Source organism: Lissotriton vulgaris, chromosome 10, assembly GCF_964263255.1.
Source record: "Lissotriton vulgaris chromosome 10, aLisVul1.2, whole genome shotgun sequence".
Taxonomy (NCBI): domain Eukaryota; kingdom Metazoa; phylum Chordata; class Amphibia; order Caudata; family Salamandridae; genus Lissotriton; species Lissotriton vulgaris.
The window spans coordinates 564,886,471-564,903,881 of NC_141698.1; the positions used below are offsets into that span (position 1 = coordinate 564,886,471).

The window sequence follows — 17,411 nt, forward strand, 5'->3', positions numbered from 1 at the left end:
AAATTCCTTAATTGCGATTCGCAAATTGCGAGTCGCAATTAAGGAATACCTCACCATTCATTCCTATGGGCCTAGAGGCCCAATGGAATGAAAGGGAAGACATTCTCAATTTTTCGAATCGCAGTTAGCGAAACGCAAAATGAAAATGCGATTTCAAGGGTGCAGGGGTGTCCAAAGGACACCCTGTTGCACCCCTGAAATTGATCTGTGCACATTTGTTGCGCACACACATGCCCTTAGGGCATGTGGGTGCGCAACATGAAACTTTGAAAAAGGCACTTTAGTGCATTTTTCAAAGTTTTTGCAAATTACCATGAAGTTGTACTTCATGGTAATTTGCGAGCCCTATTAGCGAAATCGCTATTTTTAACAATGCAATGCATTGCATTTAAGGAATCTCAATTTGAGATTCCTTAAATGCAAGTAATCGCAATTTAGCGAATTCTCTATTTGCGATTTTTGCATTTGGGATGATGCATCCCAAATGCAAAAATACTGGTCGCAAAGGGGGAGATTCTGAGAATCTGACCCTTTGCGAGTGGTTTTTAGCTTCATGCATCTGGGCCATAATTTTTAGGAAGTTTTTTGCCATTACAGATTTATGTATAAATGTCATAGGTTGGATGTATTAAAATAACAGGTATCCCAAAAGTTTAGTAAAGTGAAAAGTCTCATAAACACTGTCCGCTAAAGCAATGCTTTGCATCTCATTCGAATAATCAGTTATCAAACAGAACTTACTTTATTTATGATAATATATATAATTCCCCCATTAAATTTTGTGTTAATAGGACTGTGTGAAATGTTTGTTTCACCAGCATAATCTTGAGTAATTTGCGTTACACGTTATATGAAATTCATGAAATTACAGCATTACACCAAGTCACGTCATTTCAAGTCTGTACTGGTTAAAATCCTAAAGCTGTGTGACAGGAATAACATGAAAAAAACAGAAACTGTTTATTTATTTATATTATAGCATTTATAACGCGCAAAATATCCCGAAGAGTTAGACAGCCGTCCAGCCAAACGGGACCCGCCTAGCCTAGGCTGTTGTTTGCAGCACTTGTTTTTTTGCACTCTTTCAGCGTGAAATGTGTCCCTGCATCCAAAATGGACACAAGAACTCATTTTGTGATAAAACACAGGTCTAAATGTCAGCTTTACATTTTGCATAATTCCGTACAATTTTCCTATAATTTCACATAATTAGGTCAAGGGAAATTACGCAAACGTCTGCACACCCCAAGTTAAGAAAAGACATACTGACTTTTTTTGACTGCAACCTGTTACTTATCACAACTTGGAGTAATGTGTAGATACTGTAACATGAAATATCACAAAGTTTGCAGCATTTTGGGGAATTCCTATTTCTTCCATTTCACAGACCCTCGGTTTTCAAAGTTGGACTCTAACTCAGGTAAATGGTATACAACATAATTTAATGCAGATTCCGTGCACATCACTTGCATTGAAAGAGAAATAACTTCCTTGCACCAATCTCTCTTTGTTATGTGGGTATACTTTACATTTTGTTTGTACACATGAAGATCTGGGTCATGGAAAAGTGATGAGAAGAAAGAATTTTCATAGCTCCAAAATCTAAATTCAAATCTCAGCTTTACTCCTGAGTGATCACAACAACATTTTGTTGACCAGAGTCATTTAAATGGGTATCAGTACCAAAGAAACAGAATTAAGAGATAAAACACAAGCACGAAGGACTATATCTCACAGCCCAAAAGATCACAGCATGATTCCTGTAGTGGACAACTAATTTCAAAGCTGATAGATTTTACTATAGGGAGCGGTTACGGGAAATCCTGTTGAAAATTGGGAAACACCACCCTGTATATCGCTGTCTGCATTTTCCGGGCGCCGAGAAATCCCCTTGGGGATGATTTGTGCGCCATACAAATAATAATAATAATAATAATAATAATAATAATAATGGAAGAGAATCAGTGTAGGTAGATGCAACAAGCGGAATAAATAGGTTTTGAATGTTAAGAAATTGACACTGGCAGCCAGCTCCAGACCTATAGGTTTTGTCAAATCCTGTTACAATTGCTATTAAAGTACATTCAAATGATATGTGGCAATCAGACAAAATAGTGATGGCATGAGTTTATTTAATGCAGGAGGTTTAAAAGCACAGGTTTCTCTCTTCCTAATCTGTACTTTGTTGAAAAGCAGCGTCAATCAGTTTCTCCTCCCAAAATGAATATATTTTTATATTTTTACGAAGTTCCCGTGAAAGACCCATTAGATACAGCAGTCCCTGGTTAAGGAAACAATGTAACATGCAGCTGCCTATCAGACTGCACTGCTTCTGCTGTATACAACAAACGTACCAGGTGAGTTGCAAACCACCCTTTATCATGATCTGAACCAAATCCAGTAAGCAGGGTTCCTAGAGCTTCACTTTTGACTACTGTCCCTTAATATCCATTCCTTAATTTCTCAATAATGTGAATATTTGTTAGGGGCATTGCTCATAGGAACCAGTCTGCTGATCTTCCTCACATATTACACAGCTAAACTCTGGTTTGTTTTGGTTGAGTCTGGTTTCCTTTCACTGTGGTTGTCTTTGTGCTTTGTGCATATGACACATTACATTCTGTGACTAGGGCTGATGACCTCTGCATGACAAACGTCGACATTCCAAGCATTTAAATTAAAACAACATATAGTATATACGTATTTGTTTGTGTCAGATGTAGGCACACACATTTTCTCTAGTTGGATGTTTTTTAAAGAGTCTTACCAGTTTATAATTTGTGCTTGAAACTGGGCAAGGACAGAGATGTCCTCAACATCCTTCATGCTCGCTGCCTTGAAAGGCTCTATGGTGAATTTCTTGATGGAGAGTCTCACAGATTCAGTGTCCCCATTTTGATGAAGTGACTCCCAAAGTCTGACGGTATCACCCAGGGAAGCCCTATAATGAACAAGAATATTACCAAGTGGGATATACACATATGTTATTTGCAAACCCGTAGATCATGAGAGTTCAATGTACCTGGCAGCAACCCTGCCAGTCCTCTTGAGATACATGTACATACCATCAATCTATTGCAGAATCATTTATATAGTCAGTGACAATCCTGAAAATCTGGTGTGACCCTGGCCTCCCTCAATCCATGTTGGGGACAGCTGCGGTACAGTTTTAAATATTTATAGAAAAAATGTTTTTTCATACTGGGAGTCAGGAGCACTTCCATTTTAAATATCTCATCAGAAGACAAAAGAATGCTGTGTACAGCATTGTAACAGAACAGAACAACAGATATAATGATGCACAAATTAAGACAGTTTAGTCACTAACCCATGCACTCAGTGAGACACATTTAATCATTCTCTCATACAGTCAGTCATGCACCTACTAAATCCTTCATCCAGACACTTATACATCCACTCATTCTTCAATATGTAAGACATATTTTAACTTTACAGAAACATACAGTCACTGGATGTTGTCATCAGTGAATTCATCAGTGATGTCATTTGAGATGTCATCAGTGATGTCATTTGAGATGTCATCAGTGATGTCATCAGTGATGTCACTGACCATGTCATGAATGATGTAATATGTGACATCATCAGCAGTGGATTGCGGGTGCGCGATATATAGTTATTTCAACTAACTATATATGCGAATTTCTATGGTTTTGTGCGAGTAAATTAAGGTTTTGAAAATGCTAATCCCTAACTATATATGGTCTATAACCAATGGTTTTTTCAGTGAATTTTCAAGGTTTTGTAAATGCAAATTCCTAACTATATATGGTCTATAACCTATGGTTTTTTCAGTGAATTTCATTGGTTTTTTAAAAGCTAATATCTATAGCTGTAAAATATATTCTTTATTACGTGACGTATCACGTAGCCACGTGAGACGCCTCATGACGCGTCACATAAACGTGACGTATCGTCTCTGCAGCGCAAACAAAACCTGTAACGTAAGCGCGCCAGAGCACGCTTACAGATATATATTTTTTTTAACCTTAATTAGACAAAATCCACACGTGCACATATCTTAAGGCCTTGCAAAGGCACATCAAACAAACAGTCCCTACAATTTTTCCAAGTTTGGCGGAAATCTATTCCTTTAAATTTTATTTTACTGTTTCTCTTGGTTTTCCCCTTGTTACGCTTACCGGAACGCTACCCGGTACGCAAACCGGACGCTCCAAAAACACAAGATGTCGGACTCCCGTTACGCTACCGTTTAGCTGCCCGGTTGGCGTACCGGGAAGCCCCTCTACCGCGAAAAATCGCAATTTTTTTTTTCTTTTTTCCTTTTGCCCTGCGGGGTTTTTCAATATCCCCCTCATCAATCCTAGGGGGTCAGGAGGGGTCTACCTTGCCCCCTTTCCTTCATTTCCCCCTTCGTTTTTCACCACCTCTTGTCTCTCGATCCTACCGAGAGACAAGATGGCGGCCGCTCCGGACTGTTTACAAAGTTGACAGCCAATCAGCTTCTCCTCAGACTCCCATTACGCTGCCGGTTAGCTGCCCAGTTAGCTGCCCGGTTCGCGTACCGGGACGCGCCTCTACGGCGAAAAATCACAATTTTTTTTTTTTTTTTTGCCCCGCGGGGCACTTTAATATCCCCCTCATGAATCCTAGGGGGTCAGGAGGGGTCTACCTTGCCCCCTTTCCTTCATTTCCTCCTTTGTTTTTCTCCACCTCTTGTCTCTCGATCCTACCGAGAGACAAGATGGCGGCCGCTCCGGACTGTTTACAATGTTGACAGCCAATCAGCTTCTCCTCAGACTCCCGTTACGCTGCCGGTTAGCTGCCCGGTTCACGTACCGATTTTCGCCTCTACGACAAAAAATCACAATTTTTTTTTTTTTGGCCCCACGGGGCACTTTAATATTACCCTCATCAATCCCAGGGGGTCAGAAGGGGTCTACCTTGCCCCCTTTCCTTCATTTCGCCCTTCGTTTTGGCCTCCTCTTGTCTCTCAATCCTACCGAGAGACAAGATGGCGGCCGCTCTGGACTGTTTAGAATGTTGACAGACACCAGAGAGCCAATCAGCTTCGCTTCGCAAAGCTCCGTTACGCGAAAAGTACGCGAACCGGTGCGCTATCCGGGACGCTGTCACAGATATATCTGTTTTTTTAAACGTTAATTTCTCAAAATCCACTGGAGCACATATATTGAGACCCAGCAAAGGCACATCGGGCTAACAGTCCCTACAATTTTGCCAAGTTTCGTGCAAATCCATTCAGCCGTTCGAGCTAAAAGTGAGGCCAAACGCCCTATGGAAAAATGAATGGGAAAAACGCGTTTTGGGACCCCCCTTTTTTCTCGGCCCCCCCTTGACGGAACCCCCCCAAATTTTCAGGGGCTGCTCAGAAACAAAATGTGCCATTTTCCTGAGAATTTCAGCCGGTTCCGTCCACAAACGCCAAAGTTATTAGACATAGAATTTTCAAAAGTTCCATAGAGAAAAAATCCTAACTATATATAGGTAATATATATATATATATATATATATATATATATATATATATTCAAAATTGCTCGCTTAAGCTACCAACTCCCATAGGGTCAGAAAGAAAAACGAGGCAGACCCTTCTTGGTGCTTTTTTCAGTTTATTTCAACACCAGTCCTCACGACGCGTTTCGGCAGATCCCTGCCTTGATCACATGACAATATATATATATATATGTGTGAAAAACAGCACTCCTCGCAGATAAGAAAGGAGAAGAGGCCACACGAGGGAACTGTGCAGGAGCCGTTTAATGAGAGACAGCGTAGCAAAATGCATTTCGGCAATAAGCCTTCTTCGGTTGCTGTTGCTGACACGTGATGACCCCACCTGCATCTTCAAAATGTCCAGTACCACCCTCATTGGAAGGTAAGTAAGCCCCCGCCCCCAAGTCACATGTTGATTCGACCATGGTGGCGCAAAATGAAACTTCAACTCCCAGAAGACAGTGCTGCTGGCGAGTATTGCGGGGGACGGCAGACAGAGTTAAAGGAAAAGATGCAGTGATGAAATGAGGTAAACACGTAAATGGAAAGTCTTTCGCACTCCTACACATCCCTCTCAGTTCAAGCCTCGAGCATAGTGCAGCCAAAAGTTAAGCCAAAATGCATAGCCGAGCAGAAAATGCAGCCGACTCCTCGTTAAGTAACAAGCTGCCAGCTGGCAGAAGGCTGAGGCAAACACAAACTCGAAGCGGGCAGAAACTGATCCGGGAAACGGGAAACACTGATGCTTTAGACATTGAATGAAAAACAGCACTCCTCGCAGATAAGAAAGGAGAAGAGGCCACACGAGGGAACTGTGCAGGAGCCATTTTCCTGAAAATTTCAGCCGGTTCCGTCCACAAACGCCAAAGTTATTAGACATAGAATTTTCAAAAGTTCCATAGAGAAAAAATCCTAACTATATATAGGTAATATATATATATATATATATATATATATATATATATATATATATATATATATATATATATATATATATATATATTCAAAATTGCTCGCTTAAGCTACCAACTCCCATACTTTTGCTTAGACTGAAGTGTGAATGGTAAATGTAACCCCTCCGAAGTCCAATGATTTCCCTACTGTTGCACAGACTGGAGTGGGAATAGCAAATATATCCCCTCTGAAGTCCAATGCTTTCCCTACTGTTGATCTGTTTGGAGTGGGAATAATATAAATAAAAACTCCAAAGTCCTACACTTTCTCTACTATAAGCTGGAGTGGGAATAGTATAGCTAAAATATCCAGCCTCCAATATATTTCCTAATATTGGTAAAAAAATGTTTTATTAATATTTGTTTATAATTACAATTTTATAATATTTATATTTGTTTTTAACTTTTTATAATATTCTTGTAAATGTTTTACTTTCTTTTTTTCTTTTTCAAAATTTTATTTATTTGGTAATTTAATTAGGGCCTGATTTACAAGACAGCGGAGGGGATCACTTTGTCACAAACGTAATGGATATCCCGTCCGCCGGATTACGATCACATTCTATCTTATGAGGATCGTAATACCGAGGATGGGATATCCATCACGTTTGTGATTGAGTATTCCCCCCACCGTCTTCTTAATCAGGCCCATAATGTTCTAGAACAGATTTGTTACGGTTTTTTTTTGTTATGTATAAATCTCTCTCCCTCTCTCTCTTTCTCGATGTGTGTGTGTGTGTATATATATATATATATGTAGTTATACATATACATACACAAGTATATATATATATATATATATATATATATATATATATCTATATATATATATATATATATATATATATATATATATATATATATATGCATGTGTGTTTATATAAGTATATATTTCTATATAGTATTAAACATTAGTGAGATTTATTTAACATTATACTAATTGTATAAATTAAAATATTTGAGATTTACAACTTTAAACTGTATATATCATCACAGACTTCACCTTGCAACATCCAGTTTCAGGGATGTTATAGTTAGCTGGACATTTCACTCATACAAAACCATTGAAATTCCTCCATTATAGTTAGTTGTACTAATAACTCTCACACCCGCAATCCACTAGTGATGATGTCACATATTACATCATTCATGACATGGTCAGTAACATCACTGATGGCATCTCAAATGACATCACTGATGACATCATCCAGTGAATGTGGTTTGTTTTGTTATTTAAATATGTATTATATATACACCAATCTGCATTGAAGAATCAGTGGATATATAAATATCTGGATGGAGAATTTAGTAGCAGTGTGATTGTCTGTTTACTTGACTAATTTATAGTGTCTCACTAAATATATTGGATAGTGACTAAACTGTGTGTATTACTTTGTCAGTTGTTGTGCAAACTGCTGCACCAGTTGCTTACTAGCTACGTAAAAGTCTATATTAGTTATTGATTAGTTAACTGATTATGTGTATGGGGGAGTGAATGTGGGTGTGGTTCAGTGAGGCATCTGTGACTGCCCAAAGATATGTGAATAGTTAATTAGGTACATATATGAGGTTAGGACTACGTGTTATAATAGTTGTTTGGGTGAGTAAGTATCTTTATGGGTGTGCTGATGAGCAAAAATATTTCTCAATGATACATATCCAACAAGGTTTAAAAAAATAAAAGGCAGCGTATGTGACAGTCGTTGTATATAAATAAGTATACATAAAACTCATTGATTGCATGAGTGACTGAATAGATAACTGTATACTTGTAATAGTAATTTCATAACACACTAAGAATGAGTTACTATCTATATGAATAAATAAAGTGCTATTTGTATAAGTGTGTAGCTGAGTAAATGTAAATATGATACATTCTTTGCAAAAGTGAGTAGGATGACTGCATAACTGAATAGGATGTATGCTGGTGTGTAATGTCAATATAGGTGTATGAGTATATTTGATAGTGTTCTATTGATCATTGACAGCATGTCTGAGTGAATCTATAGGTAATTGATTAGATGTGTGTGTAGATCTAGAAATCACTGGGTAGGTTTTTAGATACTTGCATTGGTGTGTCAATAGATTCAAATATGATACTCTGTATTTTTCAGTGAGTGATGAAAGGTTATACTAGTGTATGATGAGGTGTATCTGATTGTCACGTGGATGATGTCATCAGTGATGTCATTGGAGATGTCATCAGTGATGTCACTGACCATGTCATGAATGATGTAATATGTGACATCATCACCAGTGGATTGCGGGCTCAGGAGTTACAGTTAGTACAACTAACTATAATGGAGGAATTTCAATGGTTTTGTATGAGTGAAATGTCCAGCTAACTATAACACCCCTGAAACCTATGGTTTTTTTCAATGAATTTCTAAGGTTTTTTAAAGGATAAGTCCTAACTATAACCTGCCTGAAACCTATGTTTTTTTCAGTGAATTTCAAAGGTTTTTTAAATCACAATTTGTAATTATAATGTTGACCACTTCTCCATACTTTCAACAAGAAACCAAATCTGCAATACTACCTAAACAAACAGGCAATAGTTCTACTTGCCACTAACAAATTAGCATCAACATGTAAGGACGTTGACTATGTACTGTGTGAATGACATCCAACTCACACCCATATTTAAAGAGCAATATGTGATAGAGGTACTAATTATACACTTTCAAAACTAAACAAAATCACAATACACAGCGCCACCACCACTACAACCACCCCTCCTAACCCCTCCCCCTCTACTACTTCACAGGCAGCGCAAAACAGGATCAACGGACCACCCCAAAGTAATATATCCCCTCAACAGCACACTAGCTCAATGTTCAGAGATGTGGCAACCAACTATGTGTAAGGGAAGAAACTCACACATCAACAATAATTTACACAATGCCAAGACTACAGGTGAAATGCCATACACAACTCAATATAGAAACCAAAAACGATTCAGTGTGTAGATATACTATTGATACGTGTAGTGTATTGCATAGTGGACGCAACCATATTATCTCAGACACTGGGGAATATTTCGGTCATGTAGCTGTGTCCCCCACCTTCTTGAAGCAAAAGCGGAATGGGCTGGTCCAATGTACGCAACGTGAGCATAACACTATAAATAATTAGGCTACGCCTTTGGTGTGGTTCACTTCTGCAAAGAGAAGAGACTCCACCACATCGAAGGTCCTCACATTGCCACGTGGCTGCCGCCATGACCACGTGCCTCCTCAATACAGGCCCATTACGAACTCAGCGCCACAGCACTGCAGACTTATGTTTGTATCGACTACTGCCTTTGATCTACACTGCGGACAGCAGGGTTCACAACTTGAATTCAGCTTTGGATCTACACTACGGACAGCATTAAAGTTATCCTTGATTTATGTAAGGCAGAGACACTTCTACTCTATGTCCTCAGACTTTGTTTCAATAAGTGACAACAATTCTTTGTAAATATATGTTGCGACTACTACCTTCTATCTACAGTGCGGTCAGTAGAGTTTACAACTTGATACCATCTACGGATAAGCACTACAGATAACATTGAATTCAGTCTCAATTTATTTAAGGCAGGGACAATTGTACTATGTCGTCAGATTTTGTTAAAGTATGTGACAAAAAAGCATTCCTCGATATCTGTGTCAACTACTGCCTTTGATCTAAACTGCGGACAGCAGGTTTCACAACTTGAATTCAGCTTTCCATGTACACTACGGGCAGCATTGAAGTTAGCCTTGATTTATGTAAGGCAGAGACATTTTGTTAAATGATGCAACAAAAAATATTCTTCAATGTCTGTACTGAGTACTGCCTAGCAATATACACTACGATCAACAGAGTTCACTACTACATACCAGAATTGCATCAGCACTACAGACAACATTAAATTAATTCTCGATATATTTAAGGCAGAGACAATTGTACTGTGTCCACAGATTTTTTTTAACTGTGACAAAAAAGCATTAATCGATGTTTGTGTCGACTACTGCCTTCGATCTACACTGCGGACAGCAGGGTTCACAACTTCAATTCAGCTTTCCATCTACACTACGGACAGCATTCAAGTAGTTATCCTTGATTTATGTAAGACAAAGACAATTTTGTTAAAGGATGCCACAAAAAACATTCCTCAATGACTGTTCTGAGTTCTGTTTTCAAATGTACACTGCGATCAACAGAGTTTATGACTTGATACCAGTGGCGGATCTGCACTACAGGCAACATAAAATTCACTCTCGATTTATTTAAGGCAGAGACAATTGTACTGTGTCCTCAGATTGTGCTAAAGTATGTGACAAAAAAACATTCCTCGATGTCTGTGTCAACTGCTGCCTATGATGTAGCAGGGTTCACAACTTGAAGTCAACTTTGCATGTATACTATGGACAGTAAGGAATTCAACCTTGATTTATTTAATGCAGAGACAATTGTACTGTATGTGTTAAAATAAGTGACAAAAATCATTTGTCGATATCTCTGCTGACTACTGCCTTCAATTTACAGTGCGGACAGAGGGTTCACATCTTGAATTCAGCTTTTAATCTATACTATGAACAGCATGAAATTTAGCCTTTTTTTTTCAAGGTTGAGTTAATTGTACTTTGTGTCCTCAGATTTTGTTAAAAAGATACGACAAAAAGAATTTCTTGATGTCAGTGTTGACTACTGCCTTTAATCTACATTGTTAGGGCTCACCATTCAGGTAGAATGACGATTGTACATGATGCATTCCAGTAGACAAGAGACATTATACCACTGCGACCCCCCCGAACCACGAATCATCGCAGGGTACGCACAAGCTGAGTTCTTTCGGTACCACTAACTCACTTCACCACAAGTCATTTCCCCGTAGCCTTATTAAAGCAGAATTCACTAGGCAAACAACATTGCTCCCAGTACAGCCCCCCTGCATTACGCATTATCGCAGGGTACATACAAGCTCAGCGCCAAAGATACTACTAACTCAGTGCACCATAAATCATCGGAAAGAAGAGTGAACAGTTTTATGTCAGCAATGAGGCATACTATCATGCAGAATCCAATTGACAAAAGACATGACTCCAATTGCTGTGCACCCCTCCTCCCCCAGACCATGCATCATCGCAGGATACGTACACGCTAAGCACCAAAGGTACTAGTAACTCAATGCACCAAAAATCATTATCACGTGGCCTTACTAAGGCAGCATTCACAAAAAAAACATTACTAGCAGATTCGTGCTAGGTACGTGTTGCGTGTACGCACCCAACGCGGATCCCAAGTGACCAAAAAAAAGAGATTTGATTGGTTTATAACACTTACAGTTCTAACTATTGAAGAACCCCACCCATTATGATTATTCGTCTTAGACCTTCCTTAGGAGAAGACCTGTTCTGAGAAGAACCTCACTTTTTATTCGTTGGAAATCTGAATTTCTTTTTTGGAGAAGAAAATGGATACACCGCTGGAACAATCATCTGATTCTGATGATATTGTTGCTGAACAATTTCTACCAGAACCTCCCCCTCCCGAAAGGTACACATCCATCGTATGGAATTTTTTTACTTTTCTGGAGGGCCAAAAGTAATGTAATGCCACCAAGGTGACATGCAAGATTTGCCGCCAGGCAGTGCTGCCAAGAGGAGATCCAAACAAGAAATATTCATGTGGCACTGCTAGTATGCGCAAGCACCTCCAATCCCTGCATCCTGTGAACTATGCTAACGAAGAATGTAGAAGACGGCTCCAAAATACACCTCCACCACCGGCAATACCAAGTACCTCTGGGGCATCACTTTCAACATCACCACTAGACATACAACCCCAATTTGTGAAACTTAGAATGCATAGCGTGAAGTGCAATCGTTTAACTTGTTATTGGGAGCAATCAGTACACCTAGTTTGCAGAGCAATTGATAACCATCTGATGGTAGTTTTTTTCACCTCAAAGTTCATGCAGACCAGTATGCAACACTCAATATTTTGAGTACAGACCACTAAAACCACGTATCATCGCAGGGTGAGCACACGCTGAGCACCACACGTACCACTAACTCAGTGCAGCATAAATAATCGCCACATAGCCTTATTAAGACAAAATTCAGTTTCCAAAAGACATTTTTACCAGTGCATTGTGCTTGAACCATGCATCATCGAAGGCTCTAGACATACCGCCCCATCCTCAGAGTACCACAAGTCATAAACCCTTTACAATAGAATCTTCTGTGTATTATTTCACATATAGTGCTCCTACCTTTGTACAGCAGAATTTACAAACCGTTTATGATTGAATATCTGTGTATGACATCATGATTACTATTCTACTTGTTACCAACAGAAAGGTATTAAAATGGAGTCGAGCACACGTGCCCGTACCCACTTCAACTATCTGTGTTGGTGTACATATTATGTTTGTAAAATGCTGCTCCTGCGCCCTACCACATTATATTGTGCTGTAAACAGCGTATGCAACCATCTTACCTCTGCCAATAACAAAAACTTCGATTCTATAACTTTCTCTCGATCATTCTACAAATACGAACATACAAAATGGATCATTACAATACTGCAAAGAAACTGTATAGTCAATTTATAAATGTGTTCTATTTCCTGTTTTTTTTTTTTACATATTTATATAGCGCAAGTCACCCCAAAACTATATCAGCACTTTACATGACCACTGTATTTACAGTACATTTTCAGGCACGCGTAGATTACGTAATTTCTCTTCAATAACAGAATGTGGACGCAAATCAGAGGCTCGAACACTGATTTCCAGCACCAACTTCAATAGTATACCCGAATGACTACATACGTATATATATATATTAGCTGCACTTCATGTGCCAAAAACTCCATCCTAAAGCTTTCATAGCCCTGTATTACTACAGCTACAACACTCTACTGAATTTACAACAAACATTCATATACGCAGAAATGCGTCATGTCCCCCATCTTTTATGTAAGCAACTATGAAGGAAAATAGAGTCAATGATACCCCGTACCGTCCATGTTGGCCATGTTGTAGGACTTTACAGATATAATGACACATTTGCGTTCAAGACCCGGGTGACGTCAGCACTACAAGATGGACACTTGAATTACTTGATTTCTCTTATAGCTTATAACGAAACCGCGCCCATAGCTCTGGAATCATGGTTCACAGCCTCGCACAGCACTGGCATATGTCAGTCCAGCCCACACCGCTTACACTTCCAGGAGCAAACAAAAATGGAACATTGCCCAGATTTCCATTGTAGTGATTTCTTAGTTCCAGGTCTAATTGTCAGAACGGCACACACACACACACACACCCTCATGCCTGGTATACATCCACATCACACCCATCCACCACAAGCGTCACTACACACATGACCCTACCAATAAAAAAGACGGGTGGTACGTGATCTACGCCATTTTAGAGTTGCTCCCATCCCAAGCACTGAGATGGCCTATCCTAGAGGTTCGGACGCCTCATGTAGGCCCAAACCACCGAGTAGGGGGGCCCACCACTACGTGCATGGCCTCTTTGGCCACTGAGTTAGTGGTACTGCAAGGACTGAGTGGGTGAGGAACCTGCAATGATGATGGGAGTACGAGTATGTCGTTAGCAATAGCGATATCAAGACCCGGCACCATATGTGAGACTTCTTGGTGGAAGAGTGGGACTGCATGATGTACAAGGTGCCCTGTCCACGAAATGGTGAGCAGTGAGGCCCGGGTGCACAGCAGAGGGAGTAGATGGGGTGCAGAGGACTGGATACAAAAAGGCGATGCAGTGATGTACGCGTACGCAGGCCTATATACTCTGTCCTTTTGCATTTGTATTTTTTTTCCAATAGCAGGAAAGCTTTTATGATCGGTCAATTGTCCGTCGCTTGTGATGATCAAAAGCACGTGTATCACTGTGCACCACTTGCTTTCACAACCGGATAAAAAACATTACTACTATAGTACTTTTTCAAAAATCGAAGCCTATGAAACAAGTTGGAACTGTACAAATAGTTGTTTTTTAAATGCGGGAAGGAAGGTGTGTGAAAGGGCGATGTAATTCTACTCCACATTAAGATAGTAACAGTTACCAATCATAACATCTTTCTTTTACTATCTTTTCGATGTAAAGCTTCAGGGTACATTATGTCCCGGACTGTGGTGAAAGACACATCGGTGACAGAAAGGTGAGCTGCGAATATTCTCTTCAGTCACTCTTTCACTTCCTCACTCATTTGATAAAGAAATGACACACAATATGAACTTCTTTTTTATCTTACAGGTTGTGTTTCACAAATTGACGTCCCCCCAACACCTCCAAAGCTCAACGTTCGAGGATTCTGCGATGATGCGTGGCCATCGGAACAACGACTGAGAAGGTTGCTTCGACACGTGGTGCACCCTCTTTGAATCACGCCAATGGCACAAGTTGAGCAAAGAAGCTTGTTTCCGAAGCAACGAGAAGTCACCTGTGGGTGGAGAGAGTGGGTAGTGTGCAGCAGCTTGACTGTGTAGGAATGTACAATTACCTCCGGGCAGTGAGAATAGATAGGTTGCAACAGTCTGAGGGGCAGATTTACAAGCCCCTTGCTCCACTTTTGTGTCACTTTTAACATGGGAAAAGTGATGCAAAAGTGGCACAAGGAGCTTATAAATCTGCCCCTGAGTGCGCAAGAAAAAGCACTCACCTCCAGACTCTGGGAGTCAATGGGGTGCAACAGTCTGGGTACGCAGTAATGAGAACTCACTGCTATGCAGTGGGAGTGCATGGGGTATAGTACTTTGGATGAAAAACATCACACAAACACCTCTTGCAGTGGAAGTTGATGAAATACAGTATCCTGAGTGTACAAAGAAATAAAGCAAAAATGTACTTGTGTAGTTGTATGTACTATGCTATTACTAACTCTATATACTATCTTTCAGATCACTAAACTAGAGGGTGAACTATGAACCGGCACGTGCTTGGACACACAACGGAGGGAAAAGGTGAGCTACGAAGATTTTCTCCAGTATTAACTGCTCCATCTATAACTTTCTCTCTCTCACAGTTTTAATTTTGTTTTTTCTCTCTTTCTCACTCTCTCACATTGTTTCTCTTTCTCTTTTAAAGTTATGGACGCTGCTGTCCACTCTGCCGATAAAACAATTCAAGGCTGAATTTAATAGTCTGCAGTGTAGAACCAAAGTTGAGTTGAAGTTGTGAACTTTGTTCGCCACAGAGTTTACACAAGGTAAGCAGGCGGCCTGGATACACAATGCCTCCGATTAAATGCGTTAAAAATAATCAATATTGTCCTGCATAATGACGTGATGTCTCCCCAAATTCTGTCTCATGTCTGAATCAGTTGGTCCATACTGTAAATCTGACGCAATAGGTACTTCCGTACAGACACCTCTTCAATGCGGGTCTATAAGAGAGGTGGAATGTATCAGGCACACTGCAGAAGTGCAAATTAACAAACATTGCCAAGTGTTACCTAAACTTGTAATCTTTGACCTTCTTCAGTCACATCGATGTAATTTTAAACACTTATTTTAATTTTTGTTTTGCAGATTACCTACCCTAATTCTATTGGAGTCCATAGCTCATTTTGTTTGTTATATTGTTTTGTTAAAGTTATGTTTCTAGTTATTTATTATATTGTTATTTTAAAGTTACGTTTCTAGTTATTTACTGTTGTTTTAATAAAAGTTAATTTAAAAAAGTATATACGTCTTCTTTTTCTGACATTTTACTATTATTTAGTGTGACAATTATATGCTTAAAAAACATTTAAAAATTGACATGATGTTTATAACTAGAAGTACAATACTGAGGCTAAATCTTTACCAGCTCTTTACCAGAGTCTATAACTGCGACTAATGGTTCCTATGGAAACAATTTAAAACTACAGCATGGTAACTGTTTCGAGTAGCAACATTGTGTGGTGAACTTCTAACCTGTGTGCTCACTTAAGTGTTCCATGAACTGTTACTATGGTAACAGGCAGTAAGCAGTTTGGGGGTAGGGTTGAAAGGTACTGGCTGTACAGAAACCGTTATATTTACCCAGGATCCTCTACATGACAGAAAGGAAAGCAAACTAAGACAGAACACTTTAGCAGATTTAAAAGCCCCTTGCACCACTTTTCACGTCACTTTTCCCATGTTAAGAGTGATGCAAGGAACTTGTAAATCTGCCCCTATGCACATTACGAGCAAAAGAAGTACACAACTCTTTGAATTCTTTATCGATCACAATTAGACAGTGTTGCTTCACGATTCACAATGCACTCCATTAAATACTTCGTGCCTATTTAAATGGGAGACGGGATTGTCGACATTACAAAACTTAGGGGCATATTTACAAAGACGGCGTTAAAATTGTCGCTGCTTTAACGACAGCAAACTACAACAAAAACGGCGAAAATGGACTTCAAAATCCTTTGTTATCTTACCGGAAATTTTTTCCAACATTGCTGTTTGCTATGCAAGAGTGAGAGCCGAAGCTCTCGCCCTGCCATAACAAAGTTAGGGGCATATTATCAAGGACAGCATTAACATGTTCTGGTGTAAACCTGGGCCTCTATTGGAATTGTCACGAATTCTCAAAAGCCTATTATTAAGCCATTATGGCCGTTTTAACAACACATTCATAATGCTAAAGCGACAATAATTTTAACGCTGTCCTTGTAAATCTGCCCCCAATATTGCAAGAAATACAGCGATAATTTATGTTCGCGAGTGAAAAGCTTATTAATATAAAACTGTGGACTTAACATATCAATCCAGCTCGCATATTAAAGATGCTTAGGTCTTCTTCAGAACAGATGTTAGGATCCGACATAAACTGCAATTATCGAGAACTTTCATATCGGTACTCAAATCCAGGGTCGCCTTGTAAATACAACGTAATTGTCATACCTCCCATTTCCTTTTAATATTCTGACAGAAACACATACTTTGCCACCTACATTGCAACTCACTGGAGATACAAAGCGAGCC

The 17,411-nt window shown here is 39.4% G+C and overlaps 1 protein-coding gene across 3 annotated transcripts in view; it reads right to left on the bottom strand.

Annotated features, from left to right (window-relative positions):
• CIITA (class II major histocompatibility complex transactivator) overlaps positions 1 to 17,411 on the bottom strand; it is a 451,080-nt gene that overhangs the window by 105,128 nt on the left and 328,541 nt on the right. For all 3 annotated transcript variants that reach the window (XM_086941420.1, XM_086941419.1, XM_086941421.1), the window contains one exon: positions 2,768 to 2,941. In XM_086941420.1, coding sequence (XP_086797546.1) covers positions 2,768 to 2,941 — 174 coding nt within the window. The remainder of the gene's footprint in view (positions 1 to 2,767; positions 2,942 to 17,411) is intronic.